The 21,156-nt window shown below is 34.1% G+C and overlaps 1 protein-coding gene and 1 pseudogene across 3 annotated transcripts in view; one reads left to right on the top strand and one right to left on the bottom strand.

The window, feature by feature from the left end:
* The window catches only part of WDR33 (WD repeat domain 33), an 82,832-nt gene that overhangs the window by 8,905 nt on the left and 52,771 nt on the right, over positions 1-21,156 (top strand). For all 3 annotated transcript variants that reach the window (XM_039851273.1, XM_039851274.1, XM_039851275.1), the window contains exons 2-6: positions 16,122-16,348; positions 17,575-17,643; positions 18,229-18,333; positions 20,491-20,586; positions 20,771-20,922. In XM_039851273.1, the coding sequence (XP_039707207.1) occupies positions 16,145-16,348; positions 17,575-17,643; positions 18,229-18,333; positions 20,491-20,586; positions 20,771-20,922 (626 nt within the window). In that variant the 5' untranslated portion in view covers positions 16,122-16,144. The remainder of the gene's footprint in view (positions 1-16,121; positions 16,349-17,574; positions 17,644-18,228; positions 18,334-20,490; positions 20,587-20,770; positions 20,923-21,156) is intronic.
* LOC120593460 (uncharacterized) lies at positions 11,240-11,358 on the bottom strand (annotated as a pseudogene).

The raw sequence follows: 21,156 nt of genomic DNA, 5'->3' as shown, positions 1-21,156 counted from the left end.
GAAACAATTTCTTTTTATTGCCTACATAGATCTCTATTAAGTCATAGACTGTTTTTTTTTTCTGAAATTTACAAATATATAAAGGGGCTTCTGGAAATCACAGCCAGTTGTAACGTTGTTTAGAAATAGCAAAAGTTTTCTTGAATGTCAAATACAAAATTGTCATAATCATTCTTTGCTTAACAAATTTTAAGTATTGAGTGATATTAATGGTTCTTAGTCTTGTTCCTTCATTTTGGAGATTAAGCAAACAAAGACCCAGAGGTGTCAAAAATTTCTCCAAGGTAGAGAAGGAAGTTACCAGAACCCTATTCAGAGTCCTAGCTTCCCTAATTCATTGTTCTTTGCACTCTGATGATATTGTACCCTATTCCTCCAAGGTTTAGGGATTCTTTGAGGGATTATGAATAGTATTAGAGTGGTACAACTTTGCTATATGTCTTGAATTTGCTTCTTAGATGCAGGAGATTTAAAAGAGAATATCCTTACACTGTGTGTACCATCCAATTCTATTATTTTCCTTTGTGAATAGTTAGTGCTAACAACTCCAGTTTATTCTTGTTATTCATGGTAGTAATGTTCTATAAAGTTGTTGCAAACACTGAACTAGCAAATACTGAACTATTGCTCCTAGGGGAAATATAGGGTTAAATTCCTGGGAGCATCTGCAGACAATATTTGTATCAGCCAGTCAAAACATAACCTTGTTTAATCTATGTTATTGTTTAAAGATACCTTATTTAATGTCTATTAATTCATTAACAATGAGCTCATGGCCAACAGCAATAGTTGCAACTCATGCCTGAACCAATTCCTGAACCAAGCCTATCTAACCATATCTTCTCCATATGGCATTTCTAGACTTCTTGTGCTTAGGAACATTGGACAGCACTTGAACTTAACATTTGGATGCCATTTTAAGCAGCGAAATCATCAACAAAAGAACAGATATTTAAAAAACATAATAGATTGCAAAAGGACACTTGTTTACAGTGTAGGTTTGTATAGACAGTTGTTTTGTTAACTTGTTTTCTCTGTATTTGAACTGGAGCATAGTTCTAGAGACCTAACAAAATTTTAAATATTCGTGATTAAAAAATGTAATTCTCTTTGCCTGACAGGTGTAGTTTTGTTGTAAAGATTGAACTCATCAGAGCCTTTGGCATAAAAAGTTCCCATTGTATAGATTACTCCCCTTGTACTGATACCAAGGAGCCTCTAAATTATTAGTAGATTGCAATTTGGGGATAGAAAGTATTCCTTAAGCACATGTGAAAGGACAGCTTTTTTCTTTTTCTTTTTTTGAGAGTTGTCTTTTATTTCACATTAAGTTAATTTTTGTTAGACTTGCGCCTTATTTATTTTAAATAATGTAATGATGAAGCTAACGTCAGTTCTCCAGGAATATTATATTGGGTTGATTTCTCCATTTGGAGGGGCCTATCACATACACATGTGACATGTATGTTGTCTTTCAGTCTTACGGAGCTTCCAGCTAAAAACTATCCCAGGTTTTTGGTAAAAAACTTAATTCGTCATAGAATAAGCAACTGAATTTATATTTGTCTCATTTATAAATTAATACTATCTTGTCATTAAAGGAAATTGGATAGGACCCCTATTGCTCTAGAAAGATTGTACATGTACTATATACTTGAATGGAAAAATAGTCTTAAGAACAAAATTCTGAATTCTGACTTCTATTTTCCAAATCGAGTGAGGGAGAAATTTTACAATGTTTTAAGTTGAGTTTTTTTTTTTAATTGAGTTTTTAGTTATCAACTCATTAAATGTTACCTGTGGAACAAATTTAATTCGGGCATATGCATATGTGTTTATAGCATACCACTGCCCTGCTTTGTTTGTTTGTTTAATCACAACCAGGGTAACCAACCAAAGTAGTTTTATTTATTCATTTATCTTTAGATCCATAGAACTTTATATTTTCTAAGGTAAATTTCATCAAGTGAAGGCATAGCTTGGTCATTTTCATCAGTGAATTTGGAAAGTTGGAAATGGATCACACTTTTAGTATTGGTTACATCTCTTGTGAATAATTTGTAATAATATCTTAAATTGCTAACACACTTTGCAGTTGTAAAAGTTTTTTTCTGTAATAGTTATTTAGACATAAGTGTAAGTCAGTAGTGAGTTCTCAAAGATCGGAACTATTTTCATAATAATACTGAGATATTATGAGGCCTTTTTACTCTTTTTTTTTTAATTGACATTTGTGCTTATGATACAAAAGCAATAATGGATAAAACTCCTGATTCCTTAGCGTGATTCAAGGCAGTGGCACCAAACTGTACTAGTAGTAATTATATGTTTACTACCACCTCACACTTGTAGTTAAAAAAAAAGAAAAGCCAATTTCACATAAGAATGTCTTTGATGAAGCAGCAAAAATAACTAAATGTCAACCCTTGAGTATTTATATATATATATATATATATATATATATGTATATATAAAATTAAAATTTTTTTTAAAAACATAGGGTGCATCCCTGTAAAATTCATCTCTTGAATCCCTAATGTGATGAGATTTGGAGATGTAGCTTTGGGAGATAATTAGGTTTAGATGAGGTCATGAGGTGGGTCCTTGTGATAGAATTAGTGTCCTTTTAAGAATGGACACCAGAGAACTTGCTGTCTCTTTCTGCCATATGGAGACACAACAAAAAGGTGACCATCTGCAAGCCAAGAAGAGATCTTTCACTCTGTGTTGGCATTCTGATCTTAGATTTTCACCATCCAGAACTGAGAAAATAAATTTCTATTATTTGAGCCTCTTTGTTTGTGATAGTTATGGCAGCCCGAGCAGGCTAATATTTAGTGTAATGAAATGGGAGGTGTGGATGAAGCACTTTTGCTACTTACAGAAGTAGGGCAGTTCTCTTGATGGGAAATTATGTAATGATAGTATTCACTTTTTTTTCATGGAACTCATTTTTTTGAGTTGAAATGGTGACAGACTGTTCAAAGAGAGAGGTGGAAAGAGGTTAGAGAGGCAGGACCCCAAGTTAACATATCAGGAATGAAAGACGGGCTATCATTACAGATCTTACAAACATTAAAATGATAATAAAGGATACTATGAATAAGTCTATGTCCCAAAATTTGATAAGTTGAGTGAAATCGATTAATTCCTTCAAAGACACAAACTGCCAAAACTCACTTAAGAAGCAATAGATAACCTGAATAGTCCTATATCTTTTAAAGAAACCAAATTCATAGTTAAACTCCTTCCAACAAAGGAAACTTTAGGTTCTAATGGTTTCACAGGTGAATTCTGTCAAACATTTGAAGAAATGGGAAGTGTGGATAAAGCATGTTTGCTACTTATAATGTCTACCCATCCTCTTCCAGGAAGTATTAGAAGGAACATTTCCCAATTCATATGAGGCTTGATATAAAACCAGATAAAGATACTACAGGAAAACTACACCAGTATCCCTTGTGAATACAGACGTAAAAGTCACAACAAAATTTTAGTAATTCAAACTGCAATATATAAAAAGGATGACACATCATGACCAAATAGAATTTATTCTTGGAATGCATGGCTGTTCAACATTTGAAAATCAGGGTAATTAATAGACTAAGAAAAACAATGTGATTATCTATGTAGATGGAGAATAAGCATTTGACAAAATTCTTCATACTTTCATGATAAAAATTCTTATAAACCTAGGAATAGAAGAGATTTTCTTTTGCTTGATAAAGGGCATCTACAAACATCTGTAGCTAATGTCATACATAATAGTGAATACTTACTAGTGAAGGACTAAATCTTTCCTAAGGTTAAGAACAGTGCAGCAAGACAAGAACAAGAAATAAAAGGGCTTTTGGAACAGAAAGGAAGAAATAAAATGACCCCTATTTGCAGATTACATGATTGCAGAAAACCTCAAGGAATCTAGAAAGTTTCCAGAACTAGTGAGTTTAACAAGGTTGTAGGATATATGGACAATGTGTAAAAATTGTATTTCTATATACTAACCAACTGGACAACTGGAAATGGAAATCAGTAAAAAGCAGTACCATTTAGCACCAAAAATAGGTATAAATTTGTCAAAATGTATACAGGAAAGCTACAAAACACTGATGAAAAAAATCAAAGAAGGCTTATGTAATTGTAGAGAATTATCTGCTTGTGATTGTGAAGACTCGGTATTGCTTAGATGTCATGTCTCTTCAAATTGACCCACCCAGATCAGAATTTCAGCAACATTTTTTCTTGTAGATAGTGATAAACTGCTTTTTAAAATTATGAGATGACAAAGGAACAAGTTGCTAAAACACTTTTGGTAAAGAACAATATAGTTGGAGAATCTCATCTGAAATCTAGCTGATTTCAAGACTTTCTGTAAGGTTACAGTAATCAAGGTACTGAGGTAGACCCCCACAAAATATAATCAGTTGATTTTGACGAAGGTGTAAAGGTGACTCAGTAGAAAAAGTCTTTTTTTCCAACATATGGTGTCAGAATAATTGGACATCATATGAGGAAAAAAAGGAGAGAATCTCAACGTATCTATAATACTTAATGTAGAAATGAACTCAGAATACATCATATATCTAAATTTTACATGTGACACAGTAAAATTGGCAGAAGACAACACAGGAGAAAAATCTTTGTAACTTTGGCTGAGATAAGGATTTCTTAGATAAGATCAAAAACACAAATTAATAAGTAGGATTTCATTGTACTTAAAACTTCTCTTTGAAAGGTACAATGAAGAGATGGGGGTGGCTTCATTGCGTAGTGGTTAGCACATCTGCTTTACACACAGGTCCTGGGTTTGTGCCCCAAGTGGAGCTGCGGACCGTACCCTGGGTGCACCAGGCCCCCCAAGTGTGCCAGTGTTCCAGGCCCTGGGTGTACACCGCGAACATGTGGGAGGAGACATCACACCTTCAGAGATCCAGTTCTTAAGGGGAAATGGCAACCATCCATAGGTCAGGGGTGGAAATTAGGGGTGAGAATTAAAGAGTGGGGGAAAAAAGGTACAATGAAGAGAAAGAAAAGAAGTGGCAGACTGAGGGAAAATATTTGCAAATCACATATATGACAAAGAATTTGTATGTAGATTACAGAAGGACTCTCAAAACTCAACAATAAGAAAACAACCCAATAGAAAAATAGGCAAAGATTGAAAGAGAAGCTTTGCTGGAGAAAGATATATTGGTGGTAAATAAACACCTGAAAAGATTCTCTACATCGTTAGTGAAATGCAAATTAAAACCACAATGAGGTACTACCATTCACTTATTAGAATAACTAAGACACAAAACAAACAACTCTTCCTTCACTCTAGCTGACAATACCAAGTATTGGTGAGGGTGTAGAGCAACTGGAACTTTGATACTTTGCTGGTGGGAATGTAAATGGTACAGCCTTTTTGAAAAGATTGGCAATTTCCCGCTAGTTAAACTTATATGACTCAGCAGTTTCAATCCTAGATATTTATCCAAGAAAAATGAAAGCGTATGTTCACACACACAAAAACTACACATGATTATTTATAGCAGTTTTGTTCAAATTGCCAGGTACTGCAAACAATCTAAATGTCCTTGAATTGGTGAATGCATAAACAAACTAACATCCATAGAATTCATCTAAAAAAAAAAAGATTTCTTGATACTTGCAATAACATTGATGAATCTCAGAAGTATTATGCTAAATAAGAAATGCCAGAATCAAAACGATACAGAAGGTATGATTCTATACATATGGCATTCTGGAAGAGGCAAAAGCAAGAGTGATGGGAAACATTGTTACTGAACCACCCCCAAAATTCAGGTTTGTGTACATGAAGCGCTAGTAAGCTAAACACTGAGGCACCGGTGCTTGAAGATAGAGAAAAGTTTATTTAATTTGGCCAAAGCAAGAGGATGGAAGAGCAAGATTGCTCAAACCTGTCTTCCCCGCAAAAGCAAAGTAGGGAGTTTTTACGCGGCTAGGGAGTAAGGGAGGGGGAGTTTCAGGAAACTGTGGGAAATGTCTATGTCTTTTCAGTCACAGATAACATTTTGTGCAACCAGACTTCTGGACATCAACAGTTGGTCACAACTTTCTTAAAGGCATCTATTCTTTCTGCAAAACAAATTCATAAATTCTCTTTGTTACCCTGAAGTTGTCTACTGCTGCTTGACAAAGAGGCACCACATCAGTAACATACCTAAATTATGAGAACAAGGGGTTCCAGGCAAGAAGCAAGTGGTTACCATATGCAAGCTAACAAAGACCTAAATCATTTTGTGCTAAACTAGCTACATTTTTCTCTTCTCTCAGAGTTTATTTTACTCTTAAACATTTCTCCTGGAACTTGCTTTACAGGCAGGCCTTCAGCATATGACTAACGTACTTTCTTAATCTTTGACTATAAGCTATGTGACAACCAAAGCAATTGAAACATTTAGTTAAAGCCTATTACCTATATCTCTGGACTCTACGATCTAATACCTAAACATGTTTATTGTAGACTATCAATTTCAATTAAGATCAGTGGTCGTCGGGGCCAGGAGTAGTGGTAGGAGATTGCTAACAGAGGGCCAGTTTGAAGGAATATATGGGGATAATAGCACCGTTCTGCATCTTGATTGTGCTTGTTCCATAATTCTGTACATTTGTCAAAGCTTAAAAATGTATACCAAGAAGTGCATTTTATTGCATAAAACTTTAAAAATAAATCAAGAATATGAACGACAGACCTCAGACTGGGAAAATAAATGTTTGCAGAAGATGTATCTGATAAAGGTCTACAATATACAAAGAACTCTTAAAATTTAATAATAAGAAAATGAAAAATTAAAATATGGGCAAAAGATCTGAACAGATACATCACCAAAGAAGATATACAGGTGTCAAGTAAGCATATGGAAAGATGCTCAAGTCATACATCATTTGAGAATTGCAAATTAAAACAGTGGGATAACACTGCACACCTGTTAGGTTTTCTAAAATCCCAGACACTGACACCACCAAATGCTGATGAGGATATGGAACAAGAACTCACATTCATTGTTGATGGGAATGCAGAAATGGAATAGCCACTTTGGACAATTTGTCATTTTCTTAAAAAACTAAGCATACTTTTACCAGTGGATCTAGCAGTCATGCTCTTTGGTAATTACTCAAATGAATTGAAAACATGTCCATACAGAAACCTGTACATGAATATTTATAGTAGCTTTATTCATTATTACCAAAACTTAGAAGCAACCAAGATGTTCTTCTGTAGGTGAATGGATAAACAGACGGTGGAATTATATTCAACACTAAAAAGAAATGAACTATCAAATCAAAGACACGGAGAGACCTTAAATACAAATTACTGAGTGAAAGAAGCTAATCTGAATACATTTGTCAAAATCCGTAAGATGTACAATACCAAGAGGGAGCCCTCATGTACGCTGTGGGCTTTGAGTGATAATGATGCATCAGTGTTAGTACAATGACTTTAACAAATGTACCACTCTGATACTGGATGTTGTGGGGGGAGGGAGTGTATGCTGTACTTTCTCAGTTTTGCTGTGGACCTAAAACTGCTTTAAAAAAAAGTCTGTATAAAAATGCTAAATTTAAAAGAAGAGATTGACCAGCTTTAGTATTCAGATGAGTATATGGCAACTGTTCTTCTGTAACATCAATATAGGTAAACTGTTGCTTCAAGGAAAACATTCATATTTGTTGTCGGTGATAAAAATTAAGTTTTGGAAAACTTTTGCCTGCCATGTGAAATTGAATTTCCCAATAATTAATAGTTTTTATAATAAGACCAATGGTGATTTTAATAAAAATGATTATTTTTTTATATGAAATGCGACATTTAGATATGTATAATTCTGTGGAACCAGTGTTTTCCAAATGATTAATGCATAATGTTGTAATCATGCTTGGGTGAAAGTTCCAAGGTGCCATATAAACCAGTGCCTTTAAATGTGACAGAGTTCAAAAAGCTTATTGATGTGATTTCAGGTGATACATTATAGTTAATATTTAATAAACTATGACTTGTCAAATTTTCTTGGAATATCAGAGAATATTACATTATCTGAGGTTATTAAAATACTCTTTTTCCATATATATATCTTCGTGGGTCCAGATATTTTTCATATACTTCAACCCAAAAATAACATTGCAACAGATTAAATGCAGAAGTATACATGCGAATCCATCTGTTTTCAATTAAGCTAGACATTAAAGATATTTATAAAAATATAAAAAACAATGTCACTCTTCTCACTAGTTGTTGGGGAAGGGGAAACCGTTATATTGTTTATCATTTTAAAGTGAATTAAATACTTTGTATGTTTCTGTTTTAATTTCTGATGTGCAAGTATCTATAGATATAAATACCACAGTAAACAAATTTGGGGGAATCCTCAATTTTTAAGCATAAAGGGGTCCTGAAATAAAAAGTTTAAGAACTTGCTGTTGTAAGGAAACTTTCACAAGTAAGCCACCCAAGTTATAGTCCAGTGGTTCCCAAATTTTGCTGTACTTCATTACTACCAGGGAACTTTGAAAAATCTCTGCTGCCCAGTTAATATCCCCATACCATTAAATCAGAGTGAATATGAGAACCTTAAAGGCTGGCTTTGGGGACTACTGGCCTCAGCTCATACTTGAAACTTTGAATTCTTTATTCTTAATTTGGGGGGTCACTTTATGTTTACCTTATCTAGAAAATGTGACATAGTTTTTGTTTACTTTTGCATAGGTGAATTCAGCAATCCAGGGAGAATTAGTTTGCCCAGTTTTAAATGCTTTAAATATTTGATAGATTAATGTATAATTCAGTTTAAAAACCAGTGTAAAAATGGGAAAATCCTCTTGATTTGTATGCTAACAAGAGAAACTACACCCAGTAACCATTGACTTTATCTCTTTTGAGAACAGTTAGTTGATGGTACAGGTTTCTTTATCCCAGAATCACACTGTTGAAATAATAGAGTTGTTACTTTCTAATTAAGTAGACAGCCGGATTTGTGGTTATATATGCAATAAATATTAAAGTTAGTGTTTGAAATGGTACAGAAAACTAAATGTAAAAAGCCCAAGTACAGTGTCAAGTAACATGTATTAAACTGGACAGTGCAGTGTCTACTAAAATGTTTCAGTAACCTTATAGCTAAGTATACACTAGTAGCTGTTTACTGCAAGTTATGAAAAATTATGCAGCTAAGTCTGTGGCTGAAAGCTATAATAGTTGGAAAACGCCTACATTGGGAGTTAAGATTGATCTTTAATGTCAACTGTAGTCATCAACAAATTTATAGTAGCAGTTTTAAAATGCTTGCCTTTAGTTGACTATTCCATGTGTGTGTTCTCGACGTGGGTGGTTTGATCTTATCAATTAGCAAATTGCTGATGTTAACTTTTTAAATTGATTTCTTTTTGAGATAATTTTATATTCAACACATTTGTAAGAAATAATACAGAGGGATCCCGTGTACCTTAGTTTCTTCCATTGGTAACAACTTGCAGAACACAATATCACAAGCTGGATATTGACATTGATATAATCTACAGATTTTATTTAGATTTCTTGAGTTTTACTTATACTGATTTGTGTGTGTGTGTCTGCAGTTTCATTGATATGTATATGCATGTGTAGCCACCACCATAGTCAAGATACTTAACAGTTCATCACTATAAGGATTCCTCTTTTATAATCACACCTTCACCCCCATCCCTAACTCCTGGCAATCACTGATCTGTTCTCCATTTGTCATTTTGTTTTTTTCAACAATGTCATGTAAGTGGAGGCATAGAGTATGTAATCTTTTGGATAGGTTTGTATACCACAGTGAAGATATAGAATCATGTGAACTTTTAAAAATTACCTATTTAAACAGCTGCCTTCTTGTTCATTCTTGTATAATTTCTCCTGATTTGTTCAGGATTCACATTTATTAAAGATTGGACAATGAAGAAAAAGAGAACATGTTGATCATTTTGTTATTGGCCTTGTTTACTACTCATGTAGATCCCCTCAAAGTTCTGTGACAGATTAGGTATCAAGTCTCTTTTAGGGGAGATTATCCATCCCAGGACCCACTGGTCTGGAGATACACGATCTAAAATAGAGGTTCCCAGGCTGAGGTTCTGACCTTGAGGACCAGACACATCCGTGTTAATGAGAATAGGGATCTTAAAACCATTTATTGTTTTTTTTTTAAAAGCCCTACTGCAATTGTGTTCGCTATCCTGGCTATTTAATGCATTAATAATTTGCCTTTGGTTAGAATTCATCTCATTTGGCAAAACAAGCTTTCTTGTGCTGATCAGCTGTGATTAGTGGTTGACACAGTAAGGATTGTTGAGTTTGATAATTGGACCATACTTGGGTGCCATAGAGACTGTAGCCAGGCACAGTACCCACACTAAACAGATGTTATCTGTGAACTTCTTTGACTATGGATACACAGTGGCAGCAGGAATTAACTGTTTATAAACGGAAGATGCATGGATAGGAAACCTTGGTTTTCATTTAATGGTTTGTTAATATTAAGCCATTTGTTTCCATTTTTGACAGATTATCAGGAAGAAAATAATTTTTTTTACATTGTGATCCAGCATACACACATGTACAACTGAAACAAGTTTCACAAAAGCAGTTTTTTACTTAAAAATGTACAATCAATATATTCTATTTTTTAAATTTATGCTGGTTATACCAGTCACTTTGATATCGGGAACCACCAATAGGGTATGACTTCCTGTTTAAAGAAGAAACATTACCTTAGGCCCACTCCTGACCCTTTAGGTCATAGGAATTTTTTTGATGTAGAGCCTCAGTTCTACTCTCCTGAATTGTAGTTTAGAGATCTTTTATTCCATTATATGAAGCATTTGGTAAATTCATTTTGGATTGAATTTGTAGGATTAGTCAAGTTTTAGCAAGGATATGGTCCTATAAAAATATCTTTCACCTGTGTTGTAGTTGGAGCTCAGCTATGATTAATAGAGTCAGAAATGTTTGGGGAAAGATTATCTTGGATTATGTTTGGTTGGGGAAGAGATAATGCTGGCTATAGTATGCTGAGTGAATGAGATTGTGTCACTTATTTTGTTTCTTTCCTCACAGTGTCTTTTCCTCCCGCCTTTTCCTATCCTATCTCAAACTTTTTTTTTGCTTTCTTTCTTTTAGGCGAGGCAACCCTTGGTTGACCTCAAAGATTACAAGGACCTTGTCATTTTACAATCCCTTATTTTTTTATTTTTTACTCTATAGCACCTGATCTTCCTAGGTGGTCTCCCATCCAAGTACTAACCAGGCCCGACCCTGCTTAGCTTCCAAGATCAGATGATTTAGGGCTTGTTCAGGGTGGCATAGCTGTAGACCTATCTCAGATTTCTTAAGGCTGCATTATGCTATAAGCATTCTATCATGTATCCCTATTGCCTATATAACAGTCCTGGCAGACAGGCGTAGTAGATTGTCAATGTAGTAGTAGATTCTCATAGTGCTTTCTTTTTGAGCTCTTCTGATAAACTCGTCAGTCTTTTGAAAGCAGACTTTGTGTGCGTCTTTCTGTCTTTAGTGCCTGTCAAGTAAAGTAATTAATGCTCATTGATTAACTCTTGAGATGAATTGCATTTCTTATTGTACTTCTTTATGCCACTGGGATTTTTCAGCTATTTCAACAGCTAAGTGTGTGTTTATTCATAGCCTGTATCTGGTAACTGCCACAGTGATTTTGGTAGTGCCTGCTCATTATCTCTTAATTTTTCTGTATAATTTCCAGTTTGTCTTACTTCCCTTATGAATTCTATCCTGTTCATTCTGCTATTCATTGTTACTCCAGTTTTTGAGGTTTTGTTGGTACTTGTCCACGGTTTTTATTACTTTAGAGGTTTAGGTTCAGTAAAATGAATTATTGTTTTAAAGAACAATTCTACAATGTGAAATTTCTAATGACTTTTTTTAAAGAAAAACATGGCTTTTTTTCTATCCACTTCAAATATAATTTTGGGACTATAACATGGCTAAGATTATAAAAAATTATTTTGTGATAGTTGGGACAAGAAGCAGAATTACAATGATACGGATTTGTGCACGCAAACATTGGAGAAATAAGTCTGGATATTTTATTTTGTTATATAGACCAGTCACTACATAGGCTAAAGGAATAATATATTTCATGCAAAATAATATTTTTAGGAAAAAGAATCTTGGAAGTAATCTATGTTAACGTCATTATCCAGGTTGAGAAAACAGATGCGGAGTTGAGTGTCTTGCCTAATTTGGGGGAGTAGTTGAAAGCTTGAAGGCTAAGGATATACTGCAAAGTTTTATGAACCCAGGAGTCTCTGTATTTGCCAAAAAAGAGGAACGAGGACCAAATGCCACAAAGTATGAAATTAGAAGTGATTTACAGTGAATCAGAAAAATATGCTGTGCCTGATGTGTGGGGGATAGGCACTTGATAAAATTGTGCTCAAAACATCAAAGGCATGTGTGTACAAGAAAGACATGATTAATTCAGTGTTTCAGGTGGACTTTTTTCTTTAGCAATTTGGTTCTATCGTTAGTATATATTTAATAACCATAGGCAAATTACTTGTCCTTTGCTACTTCAGTTTCTCTCTTGTCCCTCCTCCTACTCCCTCTGTCTCCATCACCCTCTATACCAGATATGAGATGAATATGCTTTGGAGACAATCGTGACTTCTAGTTTAAATCATGGTGTGCAAGTGAATGCTGCAGTGTGTAGAAATCACAGTAATTATTTTTTTTAAGAAGGGTAGAGCTCTTATTTCTTTTTTTGCATTTGGTTACATAGAGTTCCTTGAAGTATAGTCCTGAGTGAAGCCTGAAAGATAGTTTTAATGACTAGAGTGATGGTTCTTTCTGTCTGAATCACTGATATTTCAACCTCATGTATTGAATTTTCTGCTGTCCTCAGAGAAAGCTATTACATAATTGCTGAAGAATCTTTTTGCAACCCATGTTGAAGGACAGTCAGAAGGTCCAGGTATTTTGCTCTGACTCTGCCACGAAAATAATTAGCTAGGGCTGCCTTATTAACACAGTACCATAGACTTAGAGGCTTAAACAACAGAAATTTATTTTCTCAGTTTTGGAGTCCAAGATTAAGGTGTGAGCAGGGTTGATTTTTTTCTGAGGCCCCTCTACTTTGACTTGTAGATGACTGTCTTTCCCTGTGTTTTCACATGGCCTTCCTTCTGTGTCTTAATCTCCTCTTAAAAGTATACCAGTCATTAGGATTAGAGCCCTGTCTCCAAATACAGTCACATTCTGAGGTCCTGGAGGTTAAAACTTCAACATATGAATTTGTGGGGGGGACATAATTTAGTTCATAACAGCTACTATGAGACTCTGTTTTTACTTGGGGCAAGTAATAACACTTTGCAGGAAGTGAAACTGAAGTGTGTAAGACATAGGTGAAGACCGGTCACTATTGTGAGGAATTTTGTTTTTGTTTTATTTTAGGTCTGGGTCTTGATTTAGAACATAATTGTACTTCTAATTTTCTTTTTCTTCATGTTGGACCTTTATATCTGGATCACAAAGTAGCACTTCACCATTGGTCTTTTTTCAGAACAGATTTTATTCAAAGAATTTGTAAATGAGAAGATATTTTCTCCCATCCTCTAAGGGAGTATATTTTTTTCTCTCTTTAACGTGTGAATTATTCATGAGTGTTAGTAACAACATATTGTTTTGCATTCGACTTCAGTCATTTTTCTCATATTTGTACAGTAGATCCTTGATTTGGCTCTTGGGTAGTGCTCTGTAGCCGTGTACCCAGTACCCAACTTCACTACCATCAAGTTTCTGTTAATATTTCATCTACCTTCCATCTAAAAAACTTTTTCAGTGGATTAGATTCTTGAATTGAGGTAAAAGTCACATAACAAAATTTTCTGTTTTAACTATTTGGAAGTGTCCAATTCAGCGCTACTGAATACATTCACAGTGTTTGTAGCCACCACCCACCACCACCTTTATCTAGTTCCAAAACATTTTCACCACCCCCAAAGGAAACCTCATTCCTATTAAGCAATATTATTCTTTCCTCCCTTCCTCATGCCAACTACTAATCTGCTTTCTGTTTCTGTGAACCTGTTCTGGATTTTTCATATAAATGGAGTCATATGATATGAGACCTTTTATGTTTGGCTTCTTTCACTTATATAATGTTTTTAAGATTTATCCATGTTGAATGAATCAGTACTTCATTCCTTTTTTGGCTGAATAATTTTTAAGCCTCCTTTGATATTACTATTAGAAACTAGAATGTTAGGATAATCTTATTCTAATAAAATTAGAAATTCGATGATTGTAAAATGAAAAAATAGTAATTTAAAAATACACTTTTCATACATCCTTTTAGAATTACTGGCCTTGACATCTGAATTGAAGCCATTAGTTGAAATCTGGATGCTGAAACTTAGTTGCATGGGATAGCTGAGCAAACAGATACCCTCACCAACCTTGAGTCAAATGCTTACATTCTAATTGAATTCACACACAGCCCTAAGAGAATGTTTCTCATCTTATTACTGATTAACATTTGTCAGGAACCTCTGAGATTGCTCCAGACTAGTGGAAATAATACATATTAAATGCACATTTTATCACACTGTTTATTTTTGGTATTGTGAAAGTCGGGACTTTTACCACCACTCCCCCACCTCTACACTCCTACCCCTAACATTTCACCCCCTACCCTCTTTTTCCCCTTCTTTCCTCCTTCTGTCCCTGTTATTATTAAATGGTTTCAGGGAAGACAAGTCACAAGGATTAATGAAGTAGCACTAAGCATTTTTTTTCCAGGTTTTTAATTTAGTGTCTTGAATGAAGAAAGCAAATATTAAAAACATAGAAAAATAATGGCAAGTACAGTCTTTCCTGCTTTTAAAACAAAAATGTGGAAATGCTTTTTTTTTTTTTAATATGCAGAGGTAGAATTTATTAACCATATGCTAGTGCATACACTCTCCAAATAATGTTTTGATACTAATAATGATTACATTGTGTAACTGAGAAAGCATTATGGTCATAGATTTATTTTCTGAATTCTATGTATGTGAAATCCAAAAGTGAATAATCCATGTTATGTAAAAAAACCCACCTGATATAACAAACAGGAAGCTCAGCTTTAAAAATTACAAATGACCGACCTTCTAAAACCATGGGTGCTCACTGCTATATATTCTTTTATAGAATACTTTTACATTGAGAAATTAACCATAAATTTTGTTGAAGTATATCCACCATCCCATGCAGAGAATGATTACAGATGAACCTATTCCTAACCTTTTTTATGTGGTTTTCATTGTCTGATTTAGAAAATATGCTTAAAATGTATTTGTAAATCATGCATATTTGTATTATTGGAATGTAACTTTAATTGGAGAGCATTAACATTGAAAAACTACAAGCTCAACAGTTTTTCTGTTCAGATATTAGCTTAATGTTGCTTAAATAAATATGTAACTACACATACTGAGAAATTAGTTTCTGTGGTAGTTACTTGGAGCCTGAAATTAGATATACATACTTTTAGTATTGTGTGAAATAGGATAGTTTATTTCTCTTTCTACACTATTCTTAGGAAATTTAAAAGGACAAAAGTTAAGTTTAAAAATTTTTTAGTGACTTTTGTATAAAATGGGGGTCTTACAATAAACTTAAAATGATTATTATCAAACACTTCATTTTAAAAATGTGAACAGTTCTCAGTGATTCTCCCTCAGTGATTCCTCCCTCCTCCCCATTCACCCACTCTACACACACACACACACACACACACTGGGCCACACAGACACACACTCCCCCCACACACACTTTCTCTGGCCTAACAAACCTACTCACCCCAAGCTGTTAGGAATTGTGGTTTTTTTCTTCCATGAGACTGAATTTTACAACAAATGCTTTTATTAGCAATTACTCTATGAATTGGCTTTTTTTCAAATGCTTAAACTGATCTCTGCCATTAAATCTAATAGTTCATTTTGTAAATAACTTGGCCAAAAGCTAGAAATGATGCATATTAGGAAAAAATATATAAAAATGTTCATTTACAAATGTTTTCAGTGCTGACATTTGTAGTGAAAGTACTTTTTCTCTACTCTAGGGTCCTAGAAATAAAACATCACCATGGCTACAGAAATCGGTTCTCCTCCTCGTTTTTTCCATATGCCAAGGTTCCAACACCAGGCACCTCGACAACTGTTTTATAAGCGACCTGATTTTGCACAGCAGCAAGCAATGCAGCAACTTACCTTTGATGGAAAACGAATGAGAAAAGCAGTAAACCGAAAAACTATAGACTATAATCCGTCTGTAATTAAGTATTTAGAGGTAAGTCCAGTTCATCTGCTTCAGGTGACCAAACTTTGGTATTTTAAAAAGGGGAAAGTTTTAAAAATGCAGGATAATAAATATATCTGTGCTTCTTGAATTCGTGGGATTTCAGATGAGGCTAATCACCAGTACTTTTTTTTTTTAATCTCTGCATGAATCATCTTCACAAAAATTATTACAGTTAGACTCTAGTTTAGAAATAGGCTTTGTTCTAAAGGTTCACAACAAGCCTCAGAAGAGGATACTTTACTCCCTAGGACAGTCTTAAAATACTTGTTAAACATAGTGTATGTGAAATGTTAAAAGATTCCCGACGTAGGACCATTTCCATGAGAACATGTTTATAGAAGAGCGACTTTGCATGTCCAGGACACTGGTGCTAGGAACAAGGGACTCCCCAAATACCTGGTAGTAGTAGGTAGCTTTTATTGTTAGGGAAAAGGGGTCTGCTTGAGAGTTGAGCACCTACCATAGCCCTACAGAGTGAAAGCAACTCTGAGATGGCAAATAAAGGTAGAGTAGGAGTTTGCCTAAACAAACCTTTATCAGCTCAGCATTTTTCCCTTTTGAGTTCTTTGTTTACTTGTCTTCACCTAGGAATTAGCCTCTGTGATTTGCTTTTCATCAGTAATTCTTATTATTTTAACTGGATTTTGATCTTCTCTGGTTTCCTATGAAGAAAAATGGTCTTTTTTTCATTACCTGAGATGTGTTGTTGAAGACCTATTAGTATATTGGGCATGATTAGTATGTTGTGGGCACATAGGAGAAAAAGATTAAGTGGTAAAGACAGATCTAGGCTTTTCCATGTATTTCATTTGGAAAACTAGACTAGGAAAGTTTGAGAGGAATTAAGAAAATCAAGGGCAAGATATGAAGAATTGTTTAGTGCTGAGGATTTTGAAAGAATTGGGAATGTCTCTGTACCCCTTACCTTTTTCCTTTTATTAAGGTATATATGGTCAGTGAGATTGTGTCGGGGTCAACAGCAGCATCGTGGATGATTGGTTGGGAATAATGTGAGTAAAGAGAAGAGGGAAGTTCTAAACAATGTCAGTAGGATAAGAGACCAACTATTATGTATGTTTTAAGACATAACAAAAGTTTTAATTCTGTTTTTTCCCCATGTAATAACAGCTTACATTTTGTTAATATTTACTTTAGTTTCATGTTGAATGCAATTAGACCATATATCAATTGATTCATTAATTTATTTTTAACAGAATAGAATATGGCAAAGAGACCAGAGAGATATGCGGGCAATTCAGCCTGATGCAGGTTATTATAATGACGTAAGTATAAGATATGTCGTACTAGCTTACTATACAACCTCTTTGCTTGGACATTTGAACATAAAAATATGTGATTTGAAATTCAAACATGGATATTTATCTTTACATTTTTATAATTAAAATATTCCTAAAGAGATAATGTATCTGTGTAAACCATGGGTTATTTTTTTATCTCAACTTAAATTTTCCTTTTAATCTAATGATGGGTGAACTTTTGATTTGTGGCTTAAAGCAACAGCGTCCAACAAAAGATAGCACTGCCTCAAAGTCTGTGTAACAGGAAAGTTAATTTTAAATTTAACTTACTGTGAACATGTTTAATCATGTTATTTTTGAGATATAATTAGGGGAATGTACTTGATTTTGTTGTTTGTTTAGTAATAATTGGCATTTAACTTTACTGTTTGTCAGTTTTCTTAATTAATATAGATGAATTGTAATTATTATAGTTTTTTGAAAGTCCTATGTAGTCCTGAATTTGTCTTTCAATGTTGAAATAGTAACTTTGCCATTTGCCATGTTTCTAGTTTATGCCCTATGCATAATCAGGAGTTCTTAAAATGCTTTTTTTTTTTTTTTTAACAGCTCGTCCCACCTATAGGGATGTTGAATAATCCTATGAATGCAGTAACAACAAAATTTGTTCGAACATCAACAAATAAAGTAAAGTGTCCTGTGTTTGTTGTTAGAGTAAGTATTCTGTTGGATATTTTTAGAAAAATTAATCCTGAATTAGTCTGCAAATATATTTAACAGAATAAAGAAAATTAAACATTATTTTAAATGTATAACTGGGATAAAAATCAGTGTATTGCTAATAGTTTTATTCTCAAATACTCATCCACTATATCCACATTTTAGTAAGATATTACTTTTGGATTGTTTTCTTCATGTTGCAATTTTCATAGAATTCCTTCTGAGCTGGCCATAGTTGTATATTTTGACATGTCTCAGACTTCCTTTTGAATAGGAATACTTTTGTTGCTGTTTAGAAAGCAGCATCTCAAGGTATATGAAAAGGTGTTATTAGGAAGGAAAATACCTGAGAAGAGCTGAAGACCAGTGGTAGACCATCACTGTCAGTCCCACGAAGGTACATAGTAGGTATTCAAAACATTTTCACTGAAATTTTAAAAATATACTTTTGAAATAGTACATGGATGTGGTTCAAAATATTGAAATTTGAAGGAGTTTTTAGTAAAAAGCTCCATCTCTGTCTCCCAGGCATCCAGTTAATAGTCCTATAGGTAATAATATAATCATCTTTTTTGTGATTTGTTAAACAGTGCACATATCGGGTCCAGAAATGTCAGATAGCTAATAGTAAAAGTTGAGCAAATAAAAATTTAAAAAACAATGGGACAGAGAAAAGATAGTAATAGCAAACACTGTGGAAAATGAGCAAAATTAGCGCTCTGATATTAGGGAGTGTGATAGACAGCATAGAGAACTCAGAAGGGCTGGAAGAGATGCTGGTTTGAGCTCCATAAAGATGTTGCAGTCAGTCCGAGGCCTCCTTTTTGCTTTAGAGGCCTAAAGCAATAGAAACATCAATAAAGAAACACTTATTTCAGTGTCTTTTGTGTTAGTAGAACCAACCAGTGTGTAGGATAATTTCATTTGCCATGGAATTTGGTAAAGGGGGGGTATGATGTGCAGCTAATCTTAATATCCTCTTAACACAGAAAACCTTTTTTGAAATGAATAAAATCTGAGCATTCTATATCCTATATCTTAAATGGGTAAATTTCTTTTTTACCTCAAGCTAATAAAGTTTTAAGAGAAATTTGCACATAGTAGAAGTATAGTCCAAATTACAGGGTATTAAGACAAAAACTGGGTCCTGTGTCTACAGTTTGGTTGACTGTTGTATTCACTGGGTTGAGATGCATAGCAGAAAACAAACTGGGAAAGTAGGAGGATTTTATTCATAATAAAAATCATAATCTGCAGGTAAGCGATGAAAAGCCAGACTGTCATCTATATCTGTGTAATTTACCAAATAGTCTTCATTTAATGTAAATTATTCTGCTGTTTCTATAAGCACACTTGAAGTTTTCAACTCTTTGTCACAGGTTTTATTTTGGAAAATAGGATTGTTGTATTGATATTTCATGTATTTATATCTTCTGGGGAAAATGAGTGTGTAATCTATCATAGAGACTTTTGAAAATAAAAAGAAAAATACGATGTGTTTTGAGTTGCTACACATGCTACAGGTTCCCTTCAATATGAAAATCGTGACATTAAAATATTGGTATAGTGTTAGGAAACTATTATATATTTTTTTTTCCTGAGAGATCAACGTAAGACTTGTTACTATTCGATACTGTGAATGGAGGAGACCTTTAATAATAACCTTGATATCCTTAAATGTGTACTTACTGTTATGCTGTGTTTTCATAAAACACTGGTAACTTTTCTGCCTGAATTGGTCCATTAGTTTTTATAATAAATGAAATCCTTCAGTCTTTGAGATTTTCTCGTGACTGGACATCTTACTTATGTTAGTCTGCCATGCATCTTAGGAAAATGTGGCCTATGCAGATTTTGTTTTGAAATACTCTTTAGAGTGTGTAGGTCTTTGTAACTTAGCAAGGTATTCATAATGCACATACTATTTTTAATTTAGTTAATAATGTAAAGTGTAAGAGTTTTCCCTGTACTGTTAATAAGTTCTTTTTGACAAAGTACTTGCTTATAAATGTGAGCTACACTTAAGTGAAAGTTAGTATTGTCTACTCAATGTTGATTATTGGATATTTTATAAATAAAGACTTTGTGTGTTTTAAAAATGAAGGTTGAGAATTTGTGGACTTGTATAACCTGTCTTTTTTTCTTCTCCAGTGGACTCCAGAAGGAAGACGGTTGGTCACTGGAGCTTCTAGTGGAGAGTTTACTTTGTGGAATGGACTCACTTTCAATTTTGAAACAATATTACAGGTAACAGTAATCTTCAGATGGTAGCTTCTTTCTGTGGTACAGTGAAGAACTTAAGACATAGTAGCTTTATTGGTATTTTAAACTTACAGTTGAACAAATCATTGTTGTGAGTTAATATATGCTCTAAAGCCTTTCATCATATATTCTTGCATATAATGTTTACATATGTTTTATGTTTTTACAGGCTCACGATAGCCCAGTGAGGGCCATGACTTGGTCACATAATGACATGTGGATGTTGACAGCAGACCACGGAGGATATGTGAAATATTGGCAGTCGAACATGAACAACGTCAAGATGTTCCAGGCACATAAGGAGGCGATTAGAGAGGCCAGGTTTATACACAATATACCATTTTCTGTAGTCCCTATTGTCATGGTTAAATTATTCTCTGAGTGTATTCTGGGTGCAGAAATGCATGGGCTCTGTCAGAATCTGGGAAACTTTCTGCACTCTATAAACACAATATTTTTCTTTGTTTTCACACATTCACCATTTTTCTGGCACCTTTCTGAAGTAGTGTTGTCCTGGTATCAGCCTTTACAATATGTTAGAGATGTATTGTCTGC

This window comes from Pteropus medius, unplaced genomic scaffold (assembly GCF_902729225.1).
Source record: "Pteropus medius unplaced genomic scaffold, Ma_sr-lr_union100, whole genome shotgun sequence".
NCBI lineage: Eukaryota > Metazoa > Chordata > Mammalia > Chiroptera > Pteropodidae > Pteropus > Pteropus medius.
Note: the sequence above shows the minus strand (reverse complement) of the source record. Positions and strands in the feature narration are given on the sequence as shown.